Below are 23,868 nucleotides of genomic sequence, written 5' to 3'. Positions count from 1 at the left end.
TGAAAATCTATGGATCCGTTCTCGAGATATGGCGTTTTAAAGATTTCTTGAGGAATGACTTTTCAACTTTTCCCGATTTTGCGCGTATTTAAATTAATTTACGTTCTAGTTTGCTCTCACAAAATTGGTACACTGAAAGAAACACAGCTCTCGTAAGCTTGGTCAGCTTACCAGTACATTTTTAATAACAAACTATTCACCATACTATTACAGAAGAGGAAAAAATGATCAGATATGTGTAGGCTAAAAAGTGCTTTACATGATCAAGATGCGATCTAACTATGTAATCTTTAACATTTGGTCGCTTGTATCAGCACTTGTAGTAAAGGTCATACATTATTTGAATGATCTTTATTACAAGTGCTAATACAAGCGAAGATTTTTATGTTTTCAAACAGTAACATTTTCCAACATGAGTCTAGAAGATTCATGGGATACACCTAACTCCTTCCATAGCCATGCCCATACCAAGTATATCAGTGCTATATTTTTTAGAGTTTCTAAATCTTCGCCTGCTCTCCTAGGACACTTTGATGAAGATTTGATGAACCGAGCCCAAAAGGCTACGTTACAGTAGACCTATCTCGTAGAGCATCAACTGTGATGCACATGTACTACCCCACATGAAACAGCTTGCTGTCGGTCATTTATAAGCTCCTTATCCTCAATTGCTGGTCTTACTCTTATCTTAGGATAGCTGATCTAGGATGCTGAGATGTCTAGAATAGGAGTTTAAAAGATATAGTATGTAGATATAGGATTATAGTTTAAAGAGATATAGGATAATCGATTTAGCCATTCCGGGAATCAAACCTTTATAACTTGGATTGTAATGAATCTACGATTATGATTGATTGTCGATTACCTAACCAAGTCTTCCTAGGCTACCTATCTAAATCTCTTTGTAAAATTTCTGACACATCTTTAACCATTTTTTTAACTCATTTCCCTTAAAACTAAAATTTTTCAAGAAATGCAATAAACTATAAAATGACAAACCCTTTTGAATAATCTCCCACTCTTGGGTACTGTGTGTACACGTACGTACATAGACCGATCTAGTCGAGAGTTACTCAATTTGGAGCAAACAACACTGACAATATATTCCCTCCAGATGAGGCGATCTACGCTCGATCTTCACTCGATCTTGTGCATCATCTTTCACTTTCTCGCCCACAAAAGTGTGTTGCGTCTTCAATTGAGATAATTGCCTGGTGAGTCTCCTGTGTGTTCGGCACATACAGCTCACAAGTAAGAATTTTATATGCAATTTCTCTTGCGGTTTGAGTTGGCCAAAAAAAACGAATGTACATCACCTTTTCGAGGGATTTCTTATATACAACACACCGCTATTCTTGATCATTTTTTTGCTAAAAAAGAAGCAAAAGGAGAAGAAGAAGAAGTCCCAGCGCGATTGCCCCCAAAAACCAACACATTCACACCACAGGTGGGCGCGGTAGTAATCATAAGAAGTTATACAGAGTCGGAGTTGGTTTCTCAAGGAAAAAGCACCACGCTCCAAGAAGTACATTGAAATAGGAGACACGAAATCGCGTCTTACCTGAGTTTCTCAAGCACCATCGAGGGTGGGAAAGAGACGGTGGCACGGCGCTGCACGCAGGAGCGAGTAAGTGAGACTGAGTCGAAGCGAAAGGCGCCCAAAAGAGCTCTGGGAGTTGTCGCTGTTTGAAACCGCTCGCCAGTTTCATTCTATTCGAGTAGTCGAACTGCAACGGCTGTGCGATTTTTCCTCCCTGAATAATATTAAATTATTTCATATTCTTCATTTTTTATAGTGTCTGTTTTATTACACGGAAAAAAAATATTCAGCTGTGAATTTCGGTCAGGTGAAAAAGTGAATGAGAATTTAAATACTATTTAAAGTACAACAAGAATTTTTCTTCAATCTCGCTCGCTTTTTGGATGTATCCGAAAGCAGCCAACACAGCAAGTTTTTTGGAGGAAAGAGCCCCAACACGCCAAGTGAGAGAAGTCACGGCAAATGGACAAAGGAGAAGTGTTTGTTGGTATTTTTGCACTCTCGAATAGGCGAATAAAAAAAGACCGCAGCAAAAAGTGTTCATTTTGAATAAAAGTTTTTAACGGTACCACACACCAAAGAGTCGCAAGTGATGCCGTCATTGTGCTCAAGCCACACCGTTTTAGTATCAATTTGTGGCCTTTAAGACGACGGTTACCATCAATTCTCGTGTGTGTCTTACTTTTGTAGCTATACAACTGCGGCATCCCATTTCTGATACCGCATTCAGTGGAATTTTACCACCTTTGCTTCACTTCACAGGCAGGGCACATTTTCGCAAGAATGTGAATCAAGCCGGAAAATTGTGGACATTCAAATTTCCATTCCATTTCTGTGCCGAACGCAAAAAAAGAGAAAAGAGGAGGATTTTTGGTGAAAATATTAAATAAGACACTGTGCGCATTGTGATTTTCAAAGTGAATAAATTAGCGTGTCAGTGTGTCTCAAGTGGAAGAGGAAAATAATCGTGATTGCATGTTCTCCTCCTGAACTTTGTGAATCATCCGTACATTCGTCATCATAAAAGGCTCTCCCACCCCATAGCCTAGCATTTTTCATCACACACCACATACCTACATATTGCTGAAATAGCGACTTTCCCGTGTGTGTATGTTTAATTATCCGCCCGAAATATAATAGTTTGAAAAAAAAAAACATAAATTCCATAGTGAAACCTATACGCCGTAGTATATTGTGTTGGAAACCTTCAGCGAATTTACGAAAAAAATGGATACGAAAATGTTCGCCAAGTCGCTGATAAGCGTTATCATGTTGACAGGTGAGTTTTCGAATTTTTGCCTATAAAGGGTACAAAAGTTTTCAGCCTAACATTTTACAATTACGCTGAATAGGTGAGAAGAGTTAAATCGAGAGATGTTAAAATGAGGTAACCCTAGCATACAGTGATGATCCGCAAGAGGTGCTATTTCAATTTTTACTTTGAGTCAATATTGTGGCTTTCTTGAGATATCTAAAACAGTGATTTTTGATTTATTAAGAACTCTAATATCCAAACTTTCATTTCAAATAAATTTTCCCTTTTTCGACATATCGGAAAAGTCACAATACCGGCTAAAAGTAAAAGATTGAAATTACTTTTTACGGACACTACTCTATGTTTCTATTTTTAAGAAATCGTAAATGTTTTTTTTAACTGTCGTCGCCGGTTCTGTTGCTTAATTGTTCTCCGGATTGCTCTGTAAAGATGTTATCACGAGTTGAGCTCAGCAGGTACCTAAAGTGAGAAAGTACAGTAGAGCTCCGCAGTATAGTCCCATAGAGGTATATTCAAAAATATAGAACGTTGAATTGAAACTACTTAAACATTCTTTTCTGTCTGATACTAGACAGGTTTATGATTATTTTTGCGTTTATGAAATATGATTTAATCATACCCTAAAGCCTAAAAACAGAATTAAAATTTGATCTCCAAGAGAATTATGCAAAACTAAACTGGCTGTTCTCTGGTCTATGTGTGATTTGAAGCGGTAATACGAAACCTCACAGTATGACAACACCTTTTTGGAGACATTCTATCCATTTCTACCTGAGTTTTATTTTTTTAATACTTGAAGAGCTCATTAACATAATGTGTTATTCAAACTCCTCCGAATTTTCTGGATCTTTTAAACTCCAGAAGTTGAAGGAATAAATAGAATAATGTAAAATTTTTGAAATCGATATCTTTCATTAGGCCTAATTCTTTTGAACATCCACACACATTTCAGTAATAATGTTACAAACACTTGAATTTTGCCTACGACAACAATGGAGATAAGAAAGTTTTGTGCAAGATAGCACGCTGTATGATAATAAAATATCTATCAACCTTACTTTATTTGACCTAAAACACACATTTTGCGTTCTCCCGAAAATTGTACATTTCACATCAAGAATGATAAATGTTGTATTTTTGAAGGCACATTAGAAGAGTGTGCTAATTGGATAGAAAACGCAAGAGATTTTTTTTGGCCGAGCGCGTTTTTGAGTGGTTATACAAGCAAAAATTGACGCCGAAGCAAAAACGCACCAACGCCCATCTGACTATGAAAATTGCTTCTAAACACTTTGCGATAATTAAGGAAAATTAAAAAATTGTAGTTTCTCCAAAAGTGCATATATGGGCTCCGCTGTGAGAGAATCCCAAATGATTCGGGGCATAATCACGCGAAAATAAGGCTTGAGGACGCAACAAAAGTCCCCAAACACACGCCCTGTTGCGAACGCGCAACGGATCATGTGAACGTTGTTGGATTGAGAAATATAAATTCCCGCGCGGGTTCCAAGTCCGGCCTTAAACTCTTTTTCTCGTGAACAACTTCTTCATCTCTTTGGTGTATGTGTACCAACCAGCCAAAGCGCACACACAACAAAAAGGTTATTTTACAAAATGGACAATAGAAAACTGGTCGAACCTGTTTTGGCTTTCACCTGAGAGTTGAACTGGAAGTATTAAAAAGACGCCTTTTTAAATACTACTCCACCACACTCAGTATTGCCACGAATGAACTTCACGGGGAGATGGTATCGAAGACGACTCCTCCATCTCCCCAATACATTCATCTTTCATGGCTTTTCCGCTCTTGCTTGAGGGTTCTTGTCGCAAGGCAAGAAAAAAGAGAACTCCGAACTCTGCATTATAAGGTGTTTGGCACTTTACCTCTGTGTTGTGTAGAAGACCTCTTGTGCTTACGCTTTACTCTCCAACTTCTTTTATTGCTAGTTCTTGGGATGGAGAGAAAAAAAAACCATATTACATACATATATTGATATTTGCCTCGCACTGTACCTTCAAACTCTCACCTGGGTTTCCTCAGAAGAGGTATATACACATATACCGAGAAATACAATCGTTCACAAAATGAGGGTTTAGGGTATCTCAGGAAATTTATGACCACTCCTAAATTTCAGCTCAAATTACCGCATGAAATGCATGCTAAATGCAGACCTTTCAGACATATCAGAAAGCTCCATTCAGGCTATATTGCTTTTGAACACATTAACAAATTTTTGAGTTATATGGATAAAGTTTCCATAGAAACGTTTTTTTTTTTAATTTTCCTATTCATACAAAACTTAATTCAGAGTTATATTTTAAGAATGACGGTTGAGGAACATTATCGTGCTATGTTTCCGCGTAAACTCACACACATTCGCAGATATGTTTAACGGGCACGCGAAATGATGCAAATATTTTAGTTTTGCCACTCTCTTAAAACTTATTACATATAGCTTATACAGTTGTGCTCGCTCTGAGAACTTCTTTTTCTTTGTTAACCCAAATATGGTTAAAAACAATATGGCGTCCATAGAGTCTTAGGTAGGCATGCAAAAAATAGATCGCCAATTTATAGACTTCTTGTGAACACAATTTCAAAAAGAAAAGTATTTTAACTCTTCAAAAATATTAAATTCTGTCTTAAAATCGTACATTTGGGTCATCTTAATTTGAAACTGTGAAGTAAGTCTCTGTGGACAATGACGACTCAGCTTAGTAATTTATATAAGTGGTAGAAGCTTGATATGCAAAGGGTTAAACGCTTGGTTGAAAAGTGCTCGCAAGATAAATCAAATAAACACTTGAAATTATGACTTTTTTGTACCCCATCTCAACAAAAATATAAAAATGCAAAGATAAATATACATATATAAACTGCAAAGATAAAAATTAAATATAGCATGGATGGAACAGTATAAAGCGAAAGAACGGTAAGTAAAACTTACGGGCTGTGATTCTTTCTTTGTCAGTGAAATGTGAAATTGACGGAAAATTGAGGATGGGCAAATTTTGAGGAAGGCTTTCTCGCGCACCGAATCACAGCCAACGCGCAGATAATTTGTGAGAAGCCTTAATAGTCACAAGCCTTAATTTCACATTTCACTGACAAAGAAAGAATCACAGCCCGTAAGTTTTACTTACCGTTCTTTCGCTTTATACTGTTCCATCCATGCTATATTTAATTTTTATCTTTGCAGTTTATATATATTTATCTTTGCATTTCTTTTATATTCTTTCTTCTTCTTTAAATGGCTTGAGACTGGTTTCCTACGGGAATTGATCCAGTCTCACGTCCCATTAAGGGACTCGGCCTTCTTCAACAGCGCTCTCCATCCTTGGCGATCCCTCGCCAACCTCCGGCCCAGATCAGCAACGCCCAATCTTTCAAGATCCTCAGCCACTACGTCTTCCCATTTCTTTCTGGGCCTGCCTCTCACACCTGGCCCCATCAGGTTTAGGTTCAGTAGCTTCTTGGGCATTCTTTCGGCCGACATCCTATGGACATGGCCTAGCCAGCGTAGTCTTGACGCCCGGATTGAGGCTGTTATGAGCGGTTTTATGTAGAGGTCTTCAAGCTCATCATTTGTCCTTATGCGAAACAAATTTTCACCTTCAACCTCCACTCTCACCGGCCCATATATCCGTCTCAAGATGCGCCTCTCAAAGGTTTCAAGTGCTCTTTCATCTGAGCGCCTTAGCGGCACTACTTCCAGGCCATACGTGACAATCGGTTTCACGATGACCTGGTATATTTTAACCTTTGTTGACCACGAGACGCACCTCGACCGGAAAATAGAGGAGAGTGCAAACGTGCACCTGCTTCCCGCTGCTATTCTCTCCTTCACCTCAAATCCTACGTCATTCTCATCCGTTAGCGTGGAACCTAGGTATTTGAAGGCTCTCACCACTTCGAATTCCTGATCCCCAATGCGTAAATTCTGGCGCCATCTAGCTGCTTCTTTTCCGGTGGCTGGCTCCGTACGCGGAGGAATTTTTTTTATATGTATATATATAATGTATATATCTATGCATTTATATATATATTATTTTATTTTATATGTGTATATAAAACGCCCCGCTTCGCGGGGCGTTAGACTTATACAACTCAAGATATGACATGTAAACTTTAAAACGCAATATCTCCGGAACGGCTACATAGATTTTCTTCATTTTTGGCATGGTGATAGATACTATAGTCAACTATAACATATCAAAATATGAAGCAATTCTATAAAGCGGTGCTCGAGATATTCATCGAAAACACATTGAAAATTTTGTTTTCGATTTTAGCGCCACTTGCGGTCATTTTTTGAACTTGCGATGTTCCGAGCAGTTGTAGGGCTCGTTAATATCTTTCATTTGAGCCCGAGTTGATCAAAATCGGTCAAGTCGTTCTCGAGTTATGGCCGATTTTCGATGAAAAATTGTGACGGCCATATTGGCTAAACGGCTTGGCCGATTTTCGAAAATGAGGTATCGTTAGAAAGGTATTGATGGCCCCTACAACATATCAAAATTTCAGATTTTTAGCTATTACAGGGGCTGAGATATAGCGAAAACAAAATTTTGAGGTTATTCAAAATGGCGGACGAAGGGGTGCGGGGGTGGATTTGACTTCATAATCGTATGTCTTCCACCCGATATATGAACTTTGCCGTTGACCGCAAGTCTCTATCTATTACCGTTCTCTTGCAATATAGCTTTATATTCCGGCCGGACGGACGGACGGACGGACGGACAGCCGGCCGGAAAGATTTTTGGCGCATACGTTTTTTGGAATGTGGGGACTCTAATTCGTGCTCATCCCGAGTTTGAGCCCGATCTGACGACTTTGCATTTTTGAGTGTACACAGAAGCTGTGCTTTTTTTAAGAAAGAATCACAGCTAAAAGGGAAACTAACAAAATTATCATCCTATAAAATTGAGTGGAAACTGGAGACCTTTAAAATTAATATAGGGGAAGACGGGGTAATTTGGCCACTTTGGGGGTTTTTGGGATATATCAAGCAAGTCTGGTAGTACGAAGAAAAACAAATAGCCCTATTTTGTAGGAAATTTTCCGGCCTACAACTTTCCCATATAACACTTTTCTCTATCTCGATGAGAAATGGGTGAATTTTCCATTTTCCTGGACCCTTAGCTTAGTGGCCAAATTACCCCGAGCACGGGTAATTTGGACACTTTGGCGCATGAATTATTGAACATACAAATTTTTGGACAATAAAATAATTTTATTTTTCCGATTATTTTATTGGAAGATAGGACATTTATCTAAGATTCATTTCCAGTAATTTTCCAGATAAAAATATTTAACAGAGCCTCAAACTTTAACATTTTCTGAACCATAAACGAGCAAAAACTAAAAGTAGCCGTTTTTCAGATTTTCGTAACTTTCTTTTTTTAGCTAAAATTTTTTGGTATAAATTGTTTATAATCATAAATAAATCATTAAAAGGCACAACCATAGTGAATATCATGAACATGCGTCGGAAAATAGTGCCGGAAAAACTCAAGTGGCCAAATTACCCCACTCCAATTTTCCGGATAAAACCATTTCCACAGGAAAATCTGTTTGAGATATCGGAAAATGGATGTCACTATCGTGTTTATGGGGAATCAATGGCCCTTAGTGACGTATAAACTAATTTTTAAGCATTAAAAAATTATCGGAAGAGTCGAATTTCCAAAATGCCAAAAGCACTTGAAAATGGAAAAAATGGTTTTTATCAAATAAAAGAAAATCTAATGATCGGATTTTCCCCAAACTTGGTACAATTGGTTATCCCTATAGGGAGTATAAACTGTGAAGAAATGGATTTTCTAGCATTAGCGGTAATACCATTTTTAGAAATCGAAAGTGGCCAAATTACCCCGTCCTCCCCTAATAAAAAAATCTATCAATCTCAAGTGTTAACTCTTATTTAACATCCACACAAGACACACTTGCAGTGAATCAACAGGCTCTTAGAGACTGCAAATATTGTCACAATATCTCTCTCACAAATGTAGGAAAAAGAAATTCTTTTATAATGTAAAAAAAAAGAAAAACTCTGTCACTCGAAAAAGACAAATTCACAAAAATTCGTAAGAGAATGATGGAGTAAAAAGGTAAAATCAATTGTGGGGTTTTGCGGTGACAATTTCACGTCAAATGGAGAAAAAGAACATGCAAGGGACCCATCGAATGTGATGAAAAAAATAAAGCCAGAAGTTTCTCACTTGAGTGAATATTTCAATTGAGACCACTCACTGTTCTCTATCGTCAATAATCCCATTATTCCGTCGCCTGTCCCTCTTTGTGCATTTTTCCTCCGCGCAGCATAACGTCTATGCTGGAAAGTCGACAAAACACATGAATACATTAATCGCTCTCTTGCATAATAATCACAATCTCCTTAATGATGGCCTCAAGAGAGGAAGATTGGCGGGAAAAAGAACTCGATCAGCAACTTTTTTTTATCATCTCGCTATTTCACTCTCAGCTGCAATTTATGCTAGTTGCATTTTTATCTCTCCCTTCATGGGTATGGAGCGAATATAAGAAGCATATAAGTATGCATGAGTGTTCACTGGCACGAATCGCAGACGCATTTTACTTGACATACAACAGATATAATTATTGCCCGAGTTTGAATTCCAAACTCAGCTAAACCACACAAAAATAGATCATAGAGTCATGAGGAAAAATTCTTTCAAAAAAAAACAAGACAACTTCACTCCAGAGGATTAGCTTACCTACAAATGCGCTAAGCTAAAGTTAAAGATAAAATATGATTGACGGACTAAATGGGCTAAACGCTAATTGATAAGCGGGATTATTGGAAAATTTCTATATAGAACGTAATTCGGCATTTAAAACATTAAAAATCAAACATTCTATTTATGGGTTTCCCCTTATTTCTCCCCTCCCTCCCACTTGACCGCAATATGTTGTATTTGCAAGTAAATTGAAAATTGCAACAAAGAGTAATTTGAGAGCAACAGGAAGAAAAAAACGCTAGAGTGGAAAATATTCAAATTTTTTACCGCCACAGCACAAAAGTCAACTTATTTTGGCGGAACAGAACCGTTAACAATGGCCAAAACAAGAGAATTTTGCACTCTTTTCCCTTCTTTTTTGCTCTCCAATTGAATATTATGTACGTACATATGTACATACCCCACCTTTTTGGCGTTATTTAGCGTGAGTGACAGGAATGAATGTTAATGGAAATTTTAAATATATTTTCATGTGATATTTTTTATCTCCTCTAATGGGCTCATCATATGAATAAGTTTAGCATTAAAAGGTAACATCTCATACAATGTGAGAAAAGTGATCACAAGATGATCACTATTGACATTTCAGAATTATACATATTTATTCAATTTTATACTTTGTTTCCAAGAGTTAGAACTATGTACTATACAGACACTTTTTCTACACATAAGAGGTGTTTGATATTTAAAAAAAAAATGTCGACCACACCCATTTGTCTCCTCTATTCTACCTGTATGTTGTGCCAGTTTTAATAAAGGGGGAATAATTTCATATATATGCAATCCCCCTCTTGTTTTGGGAAAATATACATAATTATATGTAATGGAACACTCAAAATAACCAGAGGACCGGAGAATACAAAAAAAATGAAAAAAATTAACCCATGAATAATATCAACCTTTTCGCCACAATGCATCCGTGAAGCCATTTACCCACGAGAAGAGGCACCGTCGAATGATTCTCCTTTTTTTTTCAGCAACCAAATTGACATTTAAGAGTTGCAAGAGGAAAAGTCACTCTTGTGAATGAAATATACACGATAGAAAAATCCCCTCGACCTCTTTAAAAATGCTTTTGGCATTATTATGTGAGCGCGCGTCTCTCTTGCTCTCACTCGATGGCGTTTTATTCCATTCAATTCTTGTCGCTTTATATTGTTCTCACGACATTACAAAATACACACAACACGTTTACAATCTCTCTCTCCATCTCCATACTCATTGTACAAAATTGGAGAACACTGCTACATAGAGAAGAAGAAAAAACACAACTCAAATTGCACCAAACAATGTCTCAATACCTCATGCTAATGAGTCTCAATGATTTCCCGCAGATTTTCCCAAATAACTCCCCATGGTTTTCTTCTTCTTGGAGACATTCTGCATTTAGGTACTAACACTTTCAACATGGGACGCATAGGGGTTAATTTTCACGCGCTTGCCTTTCAAATCGTATAAAATTCTCGTTATTGACTTTCTTTCAATTCCTTCCGTCATGCTTTCAATCAACAAGGAAGGGTATTGAATTTAAGAAGAAGTTAAAAAAAATGCACAATGAGATGCAGAAAGTCTCTCATGATGGAAAAAAAATGTCACATGTACGAGATCTTCCGGTAATACCATGAATTTTAATTGTCAAACAAGATAAAATACACAATTGGTTTTGTCTGGCTCTCACTCTTATTTTTTTTTCTTATTTTTCGTGTCTTGGGAGATATCACTCGCGAGTCAAGATCCAGATGAAGAAATATTTTTTCCACCATTTCCGTATGATGAAATTAATCGTCAAAAACTTTCGCCAAAAACATATTCCCCACATTATACATATAGAGTGGGTAACCTCTTATGAATCTTTGTTGGCCCCAATAGCCACAAAAACAGACCACTTAGGCTGGCAATGTTAAGAGTTTTTTTTTTGGGTTAATTTGGGTTTCTTTGTATGATGTATTGAAATTCTAAATATGTACATATGCATCTAATATGTAGACTATGTAGGTATATATTCTTTGCAAACAATAAGTAAGAAAAATAAATATTGTGTCATATAGGATGATGTACTTGCCCTTTATTACGGAGAAGCATTAGAGGGCTTTCATGATGCTCTAACACGTGCGGACCATTGTTCACTAGATTAGAGTGCAGCATTCTTTCTTAATCTGTTATGTCGAATAGTTTGACCGAACTTTCTTACAAAGTGCTCAAGAAGTTATAACTTATACCTTAAGATTTTCTCCTTGGTCTTTGATATATTAATGCTACTGTGGCTACTGTGTTGAAATTTTCAAAACAAAAAGACAAAAAGATTTCTAATTTTTAAACCCCTAATTTTTTACGCCTAATATGCCTAAACATAATAAAGTAAAGAAATCGCATGATTTGCTTAAATTCATTAACATAATAACTTCACAAAATTGCCAAAGTGTTTTATAATGTTTTTTTTCTCCATTTCTCTTTAAATATTCATAACGTGAGTATTCGCTCTGTCCGCTCTATCGCACTAATTCTATGCACTTCCCCTTCCTTTTTTAGCAGAACAATTTGTGGTTAATTTCAGTTTTTCCACCCACATAGAGAATTGGTGTGTCTCGCAGGCTTTTTTTCGTACTTTGTTGGGCTTTTAAATTATCCATATATACATACCTACCTGCATAAAGGAGTATACATGAAACATATTAATTATGGCGGGAAATAAAATAGAACCAAGTAGATTTTCATGTTTCCGTGCCATTTTCACCCTCTTGGAAAATATTCTGCGTGCTTAGCAAAAATTCCAAACCCTCTCTAAGGGTTGTTTTCGCTGTATTTAACACTACGACTGTCTAAATAGACACCATCCGTGTCTATTGAAATTCACACTAAAACCACACATTAATGGTCTCACCACTAAATAATCATCAAAATTTACAATGTAAGAGATATTCAGGAGAGAGAGAGCTACACCTTTGCTTGCGAGGTCATTAAACCCTCTATGTTCCCTCGACATAAATTCTATCACTGCTATGTCTTTTCATTCGCACCTGGACACACAATTTGCAGCAAAAAACAGAGAAACATTCATGCACTATCACACACAATTTGCAGAACAATATCCATTGATTAACTTGTCATAAAGTAGAATTTTCTTATGTGCAGCGTTGCACCCACTATGCAATTTGCAAATGCAACTAAACCTGCACATTTTCCATTTGGCTTAGCATTTGGTCAAAAAGAAGCAAAAAGGGTTCAACAGATTATAATAATGTGGAGAGCATTTCACGGAACGTCCAAAAGAGTTGACAGAAATTCATTGTAAAAGAGAATCACTTTTTTGCGTGTAGAAAAATTATTCATGTAGAGAAAATCGATCATGAAAATAAGGTAGAAACCCTCATTATACGGATTTATTCTGCTTAGTGGTCTCTCTCAAAAGATTTTTACCACTCTGAAATTATCATGTTAATCTAAAGAAACATTTTTTGTGTGCACTGAAATGCTTTTTTTTTCCTCGAAATTGAAGTTGGTGCGATGAAAAAGAAATCATTTCACAATACAATGTGTCTCTCAACACGGCTGCATTCATTTGCTTTCCTTTCATGACACGTGTGAAGTGACAAATCTCTATTTTTCCACGAGAACCCAGAATATTGTGTTGGCTGGAAAGTCTTTTGATGTGATTTTAATAAAGCATCATGAAACCATATACATGAGTTAAATTTATATGTGGAATTCTATGGAATACAATTTTCAGATAGTAAAACGACTTTTGACCCTGTTTCGCGTCCCTAAACAATGGTAATCCACCAAGCCAAAACTCATTTCATAAATGCATTCTATTTTAACCCCCACGGGTTCGTGCCCTAAAAAATTACATTATCTTTCCTTTTTCATATATAAATTATGAGATGGCATTAATTCACATAAGCTCTCTTTCACCCTTGGATTCAAACAAAAACACCGTACATTGATATATTTATGAAATATTGTCTAATTCTCCACATGTACTTTTGTACAATTTATTGCAAGATGTGCATAAAGTGCAATTTCCACCGTACGGTCATCGAATATTTATATTCCTCACTCACAGAATGGAAGTCAAATATCAACAAAATTGTATTTCGTTTCCTACCGCATTGCATAATGGATTTGTAATTATTTTAATGCTTAATTTTATATTGTTATTAATAGCAGCATTATTAATTCGCATAGATTGTTTTTTTACCATAATTATATAAGTATACATACATGCAATTATTTTCTTTCATTCAGCGACAATAATATTTTTTCGGATAGATACTTATCATTTTTTTTTCAAAATATTGCGAAATTGCATGGAATTTAGTCATTCATTGATGATGATAGAGACACGAAAGAATTTTATAAATTTTATCGAAAAAAAAAACATTTATTAGTAAATGATTTTCTGACTTCTACTACAGTGAAGCCTCGCAGTGGCTTTTCTTTATGAAGACCTAAAAAAATGTCAACCAAAAAACGTTACAAATAATTTTCGGTCTACTGATCACACGAACAAAGTCGCCCATTCTAAGGTATTTATGTCATGATAATCTGCAAGGAAATTCTCTTAAAAATATAATCTTGCAGGGAATTAAAAATCTTCAGGAAACCCCAAACAGATTTACCATTTCCCACTTAAATGAGGCGGACAAAATCGACAAAGATTTTCCCAAAAATTCACACAATGACGTCATCATTGTTGTATTACAATGGTGCTTTTGAAACATTTTTTTCTAACCGTTTTGAATAATTAAAGAATTTTGGAGCGAAAAAATTTTAAAGCTCTCTACTGTATACACTGCCTGATCTCTACAATGAAACCACACTGTGAAAAAAATATATTTAATCAAGATTACAAAAAAATGCATTGATTTCTTCATAGAAATGCAAACATTTATGAATATATTATACACAGCTTATCATTGAAAGGAAAACATTGCAACCTCATTGACTGCAAATCAGACTTATAAATATAAATACAGTCACTTTCTCAATATGCCATCGAAAGCAAAGACTGAAAGTCTGCATTTGGCACAATGTTGGAGGAAGGGGGTAAAAAAAGGAATAGCATAAAATATATTTCCTCCTATAAAATTTATGTTAGTGGGTTTCCTCCACAAATGAAATGAATGAAATATAACAAAATCTCACAATACAACTTCTTTACGGAGCAACACCATTGGAGACGCAACAGTTTGATAGTGAAGCGTATTGAATGTGATTTGATCCCAGAAAAGCCCTTCCACATTGAGTGGGTTTACACATGAGTGGATGGCGTGATGAAATTGTCCCATTGTCGACCACGAGACGGTGTGTGTAGACAATTGAGGGAAATCTTTGGGCGGAAGATGAAATATTCTGATACACCTGTTCATCAACCCTAATTCGTTATTTTTTTTCTCTTCCATCTCTCCCACATTTTTAGGTGCCCTAACGCTTGCACAGCGAGTCGATGTAACGCCACAGCAAGTAATTGCACGCGTGGGTGAACCTGCATCAATTCTATGTCGCGCTGGACGACAAATTCAGTACTGTCGCATTGTGATTCCCGGCGAGAAGGTGCTCAACTTGGCACCAAATTGGACACAACGACCCGGCTTCCCCTACAACGGTGAAGGCCTCCAGGCGGGTCAATGTGGTGTAACAATTGAGCGAGTTAAGACCACAAATCATGGGCCCGTGGAATGCTTCTTAGGTGTTGAGGGAGATGAAATAAGTGGTGTGGCTGATCTTGTTGTGGCACTAGAGCCACAGCGTCCGCAACTAGAAATTCTAACTCAGGGAAGAAATGGTGCCTTTGAGGTTGATACAGAATTCCAAGCTAAGTGTATCTCACACGATGGACGACCACCGGCCAATCTAACGTGGTTCCTTGATGATGAGAATATCTTCGATGGGCTCACAATGCCCGAAGTCGTTGAGTCACATGATCGCAATAATGCTACCCTCTACACTGTTGTTCAGGGCATCCAACGTTTTATTCGCGTCTCCGATGACCGACGCAATCTTATCTGCCGTGCCAATCATTTCTCCTACCCACAGGGCTACCTTGACTCCAGGATACAACTTCTTGTACGATGTAAGTAGTGATTTCTTTAATAATTTAAAAGAATTTCTCTTTATACTCTACTTCAATTAATTTTTGCAGTTATATTTGAATTTTCTTCTATTCAAATCGCTACACAATTTGAATAAAAAAAATCCTTATGAAATTTTAATCAAAATAGTGTCTGAAAAATTTAATTGTAGGAGATTAAAAAAGAGCATAACTCAGCTTGATTAAAATTTATATAAACCAAATTGCAATGAACTTCCAGATTATGTAAAGAAAATTATTTTTTGTTACTCAATGTGGGTAAAAATTGCAAAAATGAGCAGCAAAGAAAACGTAAGATACGAAAGAGAGTTAATGATAAGAATGCTAAGAAATTAATTTAGTCTTTATCAGCCATTCGAATTGGATTTAGTAAAGCAGTTGATAAGAAAAATGCACTCTATTAGTCATAGAACTAAAGCATTATGTACCTATAATCTTTTCTTCTTTTATTTTATTCTCCACACTGATTAGATAACTTATCGCAATGTTTTTCATTTAGAGCGAATTTTAATTTATTTTTGCTTTAGTTAGTATTTCTCATGGAAACTTCACTTCCGCAGTGCAATAAGGTTCTTTCTGTTGTTATATTTAGAAAAATAAATACGACTATATTCTTAAATATGGAGAGCCAGAGCTCATGATCGAGACCCTTGAATGTACATTTCAAAATAAACAAATATAGGGGAAGATATTCCATTTTGAAATACCAAAAATCTCTTATACATGTATATAAGAATGTAAAAATAAACAATAATAAAATTATCTCTATTGAATTGTCTCATGATGAGAAAATGAAATTCTAAGAGATTGGTTTCAATTTCATCGTATTCAGACAATAAATCTTTTTATGTCTCATGGCTCGCTTTTTTTTCTTTTCTTTTCTCAAGCATCATTAGAAAAGAAGTGATAAATAGCAGCTTACGGTTTTAAATTATATAATGCGTATAGACTTGGCAGCAGTGTGTGTATAATTTCCAGCTTAGGAAATTTTTATCAGATTGAGTGAAATCAAAATAACAAAGTGAAATTTTGTGCTTTAGCTCGATCACACACAGAGTGAATGGCTAAGCACCTCCCAAGAAAGCTATAAGAGAGTATAGGGAGATAATTAGAAATGAGACTTTTAATACAAGATCGTGACTGTATCCTCCTTATGTACATTTTTTTTTTCAGACCGACCACAACCTCTTCCGCTTGTAAAACTCTATGGACTAATTCTGGGAAGTACTGGACTCGTTAATGTGACAATCAGAGCAAATCCTCGTCCCCTGACTGAGTGGCATGTTGCGGGAAATACCATCCAACAGGGATCAAGGAATGGACGCTATGAGGCGTATGAACCTCAAGATCTCGGACGTGGGGAATTCAATGTGGCCCTAAGTATTGCTGGGCTCACGCTCGAGGACACAACAAAGGAATACCTCCTACGTGCTAGCAATGAATTTGGTACAACGGACTACCAAGTGCGAATTAGTTCCTCAGAGGCCGCTCCTGGTAAGTTGAAATTGTATAAAAAAAAATACCTTTTCCTCATCCACCAGTCTCTTTGAAAGTTTTCAAGAACGTGATCGTGAGAGAAGGCAGAGGCCAAATTAGTGTAATGCAGCTGACGAAGAGATGTATTGAGGCAGCTGAATGTTGACTTTTTAGGTCAAAAAAGTGACTAAAGGTTACTAAATAATAGAGCAACGCCGTTATTGTGTACAAGTCATAAAAGACCTCTAAATTTCATAGAATCTCACGGAGAAAGGAGAAGCTGGGTTTTTTTTGCAAACATATAAAATCACTAACGTGTGCAATGTATAGGCGAGAAAATTGAATTGTATCGAATGTGTTTCCGCATGAAAATCAAGGGAAATTTCCATGAACCCTCTGGTGGGAAATTGAATTACGAACCACACACAGAGATTTTAGGCGCATAGGATATAAGGGTTGAAAATGCTCTCGAGGGCAAGTAATTGAACATTACATCATATTTTGCAGCCGCCGGACTGGGTGTTGGACCAATAATTGGAATAGTCATTGCTGTGCTCGTTATCCTCATCATCATTGGTTTGATTGTCGTGGCACGTGCAACAGGACGTTGGTGTTTCTCAGGTTAGTCACTTATATACATTATTATTTTGTCCTCATACCCCATTGTTCCCTTTTGCATTCCACATTTTATTGCCACTTTAACTCATCATGCATACGTGGGATGGATGAGAAATTTTAGGCTTGAATCTGAAGAGAGAGAGTGTTATGAAATATTTTATTATGAATGTCTCCAATTTTATTTATAAAAAAACGAGGTAAATTGTCGCTTCGCTCCAATTTTCCTCGCCCCGCTTCGCGGGGGGTTTTGCGCTTCGCGCAAATTTTAGAGAGAAAAAATTGTGATGATTTATAAGTATGATTGGGCACACTCATCAATCTCAAAAAAAATTCAAAGGGAAGAAATCATTTTCATACAACATTTCCGGCGCCAAATTCAAAAATTCGCAAAAAAAGCATGAGAGTTATATGGGGGCTACCTGAAGGGGGGCTTCGGGGGGAAAATGGATACGGCCACTCGAAACCGCCTGTTATAAGGAGCCTCTGTGCCAAATTTCATCACGATCGGTCAAACGGTGTAGATTTGTATAGCCGAACACGACTGATTACCAACAAACAGACCTTTCTTTATTATATAGAAAAGATCATTCATTGATCTATGGGTTATAGCCCTATTCGAGAAATCAATCGGATCATTTATAATTTTGGGAAGAATCATAAAAGTTATAAATTGGCCAAACAGACTTACCATTTTCCACTGGGTTTAGATGGGAAAAGCTACCAAAGATTGCCTAAAAATGTAAAAAATGACGTCACTATTGTGATTTTTTGTGTTTTTAAATATGTGAAACATTCATGCTGATGTTTTGACGATGAGTTTGGACTAGCTAGTTTATATTTCGTACATTAGAAAAAAAATAAACCAATGACGACGTCATTACTAGCATTTTTGAATAATTTTTTAACCATTTTTCCAACTGAATCTAGTTGAAAGGAAGACCGTGATTTTCTCCTAATAAATGAATAAACTTCTTTTCCTAAGATTTTTTCCTTTATGATCATTTTTAAATATCTAATTTCAAGCCTAAAATAAATTTTCTTCTATCCCACAAGCACAAGGAGCATACAAAGTGTACAAAGAAGACAATATTGTAAAAAAAAACACCAATGATGCGATTCATAGCGTTAAATTGAAATTCCATTGCATTTTCCACTGCACGTTTTATTGAAGATGAAAATGATTTTCCGAAATAAAAGTGATATACATAGAAAAATGCATAAAATGAGATTCCAGCGTGACAAAAGAAGAAAAAGTACTCCATCAAATCAATTTATAGGGAAAAAATGAAAAAAAGAAAAAGATTTTTCATCATGATTGAGTGTTTATGTTGGGGAAATTTCATCAATAAAACACCTAACCGCACGAGGTGAAAGAGACATTTTATAAATAAAACAACAGCAAAAGTGGTACAAGAAGAACAAGAGCTAACTTTTACTTTCTTGTATAAATCATTTTATATTTTAATTAATTTTTCCACTGATTTAACATTCTATTCACATTTTCAAATTGTCGTTTGTCATCTTTTGCAAGATTTACTAACTAATAAAATGTACGGATTTGTACAAAGATAAACACACACATAGTATGTGAGATGTTGTTGCAAATTGAAGAGAAATTTCTCAAAAGAAAAGACAATTTTATTTCATTTATGATGCTTTTTTTTTAACTCTTTGTCAAGAAGACTGAAGTTAGTTCTTGATCTTTCTCTTTGTTAAAGGTTCACTTAACACTGACATTGGTCCCGATTCCGAGGCCCAAATTGCTCCATCCAACCATGATGAAGTTGACGACGAGGGCAAACATCATCCCGATGCAGCTGAGACTGAAGAACATGACCAGAATAAGACAAGAAATGGGAATCCCGTTGAGAGTAAAACCAACACTTCGGTCTGAATTTATCAAGACGCGCACGCATGCCTTCTTAATATTTTTTGTAGTGAATCTCAAGGAAGAAGCGAAGAAAAAAAATAATTGAATCACGCGCTATATTAATACAATGTATCTCGAATATTGCGAAATTAATTCCATCCAAATTGATGAATTTTCTCATAATTCCGTGTTCAATATAAATGTCTCTTTTTTATTGTAGCAATGCTAAGCATCGAAAATAGTCTTAATTTGCCTTTCTTTTGTGTAGTGTACAACAATCGTGTATAAAAAACGAGTCCATAATAATTTCTCTTTCGTAAAAGGAGAAAAAATAAGTAGGTAAAAATGATTAATTTTGCTAAGTTAGTAATCTCATGGAGAGTAAAAAAAAAGAGACCATAAATAATCCTCCAAATGAATCTCTACCACCAATATATAACTTTTCAAATCATTCTCAATATTATATTATATACAAAGCAACCTAATAGTAGGTTCTTTAAATCTTTTTTTAGGCATTTAGTATTTTAGAGGAGGTGTAAAAGAAAATGTACAATTTTAATTATTTTAGTAGTAATTAATTTTAATCTTCGTGATCGTGGACCATATTTTTTGTAATAAGAAATATTAAGTAAATAACTATATACCTACATTTAATTTCTTACATTAATTTATAGCTTGAGAAGGTTTTTTTTTTTAAATTGTATTCAATGTAAAGAAGAATCTGAAGAAGTTTTCTATGTAAACGATGGAATCTCATTTTGGATCATTTTTTTTAATTCTTGGACCATATCAATTTGCAAAAAAAAGAATATAGACAAAGATATAACGACTTTATAAGAGAAGTTAGAGGAATCTCTACTTAATCACAATTTACATAAATATTTATAAAACAAATAAATTTTGTTAATATGACAAAGGATGAATTTTATTCTTTTTACGAAATTGATTTGCAATCCAACAAATCAATGTAATGAGAAAGTATATCCTGTAACAACCCTCTTTATTTCTATTTCCCTTTTGCAGATAATTCCGGTGCAAGACCATCTGAAACGTGAGTAGTGACAATAAAAAAGTACTTTTTGTGTTTATAATAGAAAAATGGTGAGAGGTATTTTTCTCATATCCCCGGAATAAGGGGGAATTTTGCTTTTGTGCTGTTTCTATTGCTTTTGCCTCTTGACTTCTTTTGCACACAAATTCAGCATTTTTTCTCCCGGCAACTGTTACTAACCCCCTTTTGGTGGATATTTATTTGTGTTATTATGAACAGGGAGCATGAACCCGAAGCAAGAGCATCACTCCTTTCACGCATTAAACCCTCATCGCTTGTGGCGAAAGTTATGCCAGGTAGGTCAACGATTTCGAGTGATTCCTCAACGGTGAATGAGGGAATTAGTACACCGCCACCAAATACATTATCCCCACGAATGGTGAATCCATCGATTGGATATCCCACGACTCCATCACCGGCTGTCTCCACACCGGTTTCGGGTCATTTTCCAGATCACTTTCAGCCGCAATTTATTAATCGCGAAAGCAAAAGCACAGACATTTTCTAAATCCAACCACCACTGAAAGCACAAAATCATAATCTTTAATTAAACCTCAACTCTGTTTTTTCACCACACTGTAATATTTTACACGAAATTATCGCATTTTTGACGGATTTATTTTTTTGCAAGAAATTAATTGATAATTCCTGTGACACAGAAAATTATAAAACATCACATAAAATGCAGTGTTTGATGGCAAAAATAATTTCGCATAAATTATTTATTTTATTACCGAACATGCATACCTACAATTTTACCAATAAATTTTTAATGATTTTTTAACAAAATAATGTTCATTTGAAAAAGAAACTTGTCTCTTCTCTTTTGAATAATGTATTGAATTATTATGAGATCTTAGACTTTAAATAAATAGTTTTATAAAAATCAATTAACAAGTTCGAAATATTTTTTAAAAAATATATATTTTTAACTATTAGGATTATTCAAGCATTTCTTAGAAATTTAAAACCTAAAAATGAATTTTATATTACACTAGTCAACCCGAGCCCCCAATCACGTGTGAGCAAACTCCATTTTTAACTATAAAAGTGGGGCGTATATTAGTAGGGGGGATGAATAATACGGTACCCGAAAAAAATTTAAAATAAAAAAATCCCGTTATCTGACCCTTCAGCAGGTAGAAAATGTGAAAAAATCAATTTTTCTGTGGGGGCGCTATAAAGGGGGGAGGGGGCGAAATCCCATATAGCGCTTGCAACTCGTATTGACCCCCTCTACTCCCATACCAAATTTCATCAAAATCGGCCCAGCCGTTTCGGAGGAGTTCATGTGCCACAGACAGACAAACATTTCAGCTTTATTTTATATTACATTTATTTAGTACATAAATAAATTTTTAAGATTAATAAATAAAAACTATACCTAACCATTGAATTCATTAATTTCTTTAAAACATTTTAAAATTTGTTTAAAGAAAAACAAAGTTGAGGTTTTTTTGTATTAAAAAAAATCAAAATTAATTAAGTTTCACAATCATCAAATTTTATTAATTTAAAAATGTAAATTTAAGGCTTAATATAGCATGAATTTATTTTCTTTATATTGACTAAAACCACCTCTTTTCACAATCTTTTTGGGAGTTTTTTTCTGGTCTTGATAGAACGATCGGCATTGCATGATGCACAATTTTTAGCACCTTCAATTGGGCAAGTAGAAGAAGTAATTGGAAAGTAGAATGGCGTGAATGATTTTATTCTGTCGTCTTTTTTTGTATAAATTTGTTAATTAATTAATTAATTAACAAATTCATTCTCTGACATTTTTATTCAGTTTGTGATTTTAAAAAAAAAGTAAAATTATTCTAAAATACAAAAAAAGACGATAGGGGAAAGCATTCCAGGAGGAGATGGGATATGAAATTATTAGCAATTGAATAAAAACAATTTCCCAGAGGAAATTCGTTAATGTTTTCCCTCCCTTTTCTCTCTCTTCCTGCCACTTTACACCCCATCAAATTCGTGTTTAACGGATATTTGATGTGCAAAATGTAACGATATAAAAAAACGTAACGCAAAATGAAATTAGAAGTGACACGGAGAGTGTCGAAAATCGCCGGGAGCCATTGGAGAATTTCACACCGCGCCCACCGCCACAGAAATTAATTAAGCCGAATTTGTCATTGAATGCCATATTCAAGAGGAATAAATCCCCATCGACAGTCAAGCATGAAGCCCTCGAGTCGCAGGCGCAGCAGGGAGGACCCACCCCGACCGGTGATGATGATCAGCATCCACGGGATAGCGAAGAGACGGTCATCATTACGGATGAGGTGACGGAGCCGAAGGTGAGGCCACACTTTTCCATTCACATTTTGTCTCATTCATCATTTGTGTTGTCCGAAGAAAATGTAGAAAAATCATTGTGTAATTTCCCAGCCGAAAATGTAACCACGAAACATTCCAGGAGGAAGATTCGAAGCCCAACATTGTGTATGCTGAACTTATGCTGAAGCCCTCTCCGGAGGGAAAGGCACCCCCACAGAAGACGCCAACTGAATATGCTGAAATTGTCTATCCGAAATCCCAAAAGAGCACAACAGATGCCAAGACCAACTGAATCCTCCACATCCCCCATATATGGATCATCTCCCATCCAGTGTGTCACATCATAAAAACTCTTTATAAGACAAGGAAAAGTCCTGCTGAAGGAACAAATACATAAAATAGATTATACTTTGTCCATAATGCGAGGATAATCTCAAAAAAAAAAAAAGAATTTCGCATTTTATGTCCATTTTAGACTTTTATATGAAATTTTTGTCTCTCAATTTTTTTACTTAGCTTTGTAAATATTATTTTTTAATATTTGTCAGTGAAGTGAAATAAAGAGAACTTTTTATGTGGAATCTCCTTTATTTTCTATCTGGCTGACAAACAAATCATCAATTGTGTACATGAAGAGTATCCCGCAGATCCGAAAGAAGGCAGATGAAAAATTACCCCTGAAATTGAAATGTTCAGCCCCTGGGAATTAGAAATATGTGCCCCTGTTGGGGGCACACAAATAACACAAAAAAAGATCGACTTTGCGATAAAACCCTCTCGAGAGAGGAGAAAGCTGGAATAACTTTCAAACTGAACACGACACTTTTTGTTGACCTGGAGGACATGGAAAACCACCAGGCGGCTCCTCCCTAACTAAATTCAAAAAGTAGGACTCAAA

The 23,868-nt window shown here is 35.7% G+C and overlaps 1 protein-coding gene across 7 annotated transcripts; it reads left to right on the top strand.

Annotated features, from left to right (window-relative positions):
• The first annotated feature begins 1,066 nt into the window (after positions 1-1,066).
• LOC129797361 (fasciclin-3) lies at positions 1,067-23,551 on the top strand. 7 transcript variants are annotated; one of them, XM_055839814.1, is made up of 8 exons: positions 1,067-2,819; positions 14,998-15,651; positions 16,843-17,163; positions 17,653-17,766; positions 20,657-20,684; positions 20,904-20,980; positions 22,866-22,990; positions 23,110-23,551. In XM_055839814.1, the coding sequence occupies exons 1-8, from the start codon at positions 2,768-2,770 to the stop codon at positions 23,260-23,262; spliced, it is 1,524 nt and encodes a 507-aa protein (XP_055695789.1). In that variant the 5' UTR covers positions 1,067-2,767; the 3' UTR covers positions 23,263-23,551. The 7 variants fall into 7 exon arrangements, with proteins under 7 accessions (XP_055695789.1, XP_055695787.1, XP_055695791.1 ...); XM_055839812.1 differs by lacking the exon at positions 20,904-20,980 and having other exon boundaries at positions 22,735-22,990; XM_055839816.1 differs by lacking the exon at positions 20,904-20,980 and having other exon boundaries at positions 22,735-22,990; positions 23,082-23,551.
• Positions 23,552-23,868: the final 317 nt, after the last annotated feature.

The sequence above is a fragment of the Lutzomyia longipalpis genome, chromosome 1 (genome assembly GCF_024334085.1).
Source record: "Lutzomyia longipalpis isolate SR_M1_2022 chromosome 1, ASM2433408v1".
Classification (NCBI taxonomy): domain Eukaryota; kingdom Metazoa; phylum Arthropoda; class Insecta; order Diptera; family Psychodidae; genus Lutzomyia; species Lutzomyia longipalpis.
Note: the sequence above shows the minus strand (reverse complement) of the source record. Positions and strands in the feature narration are given on the sequence as shown.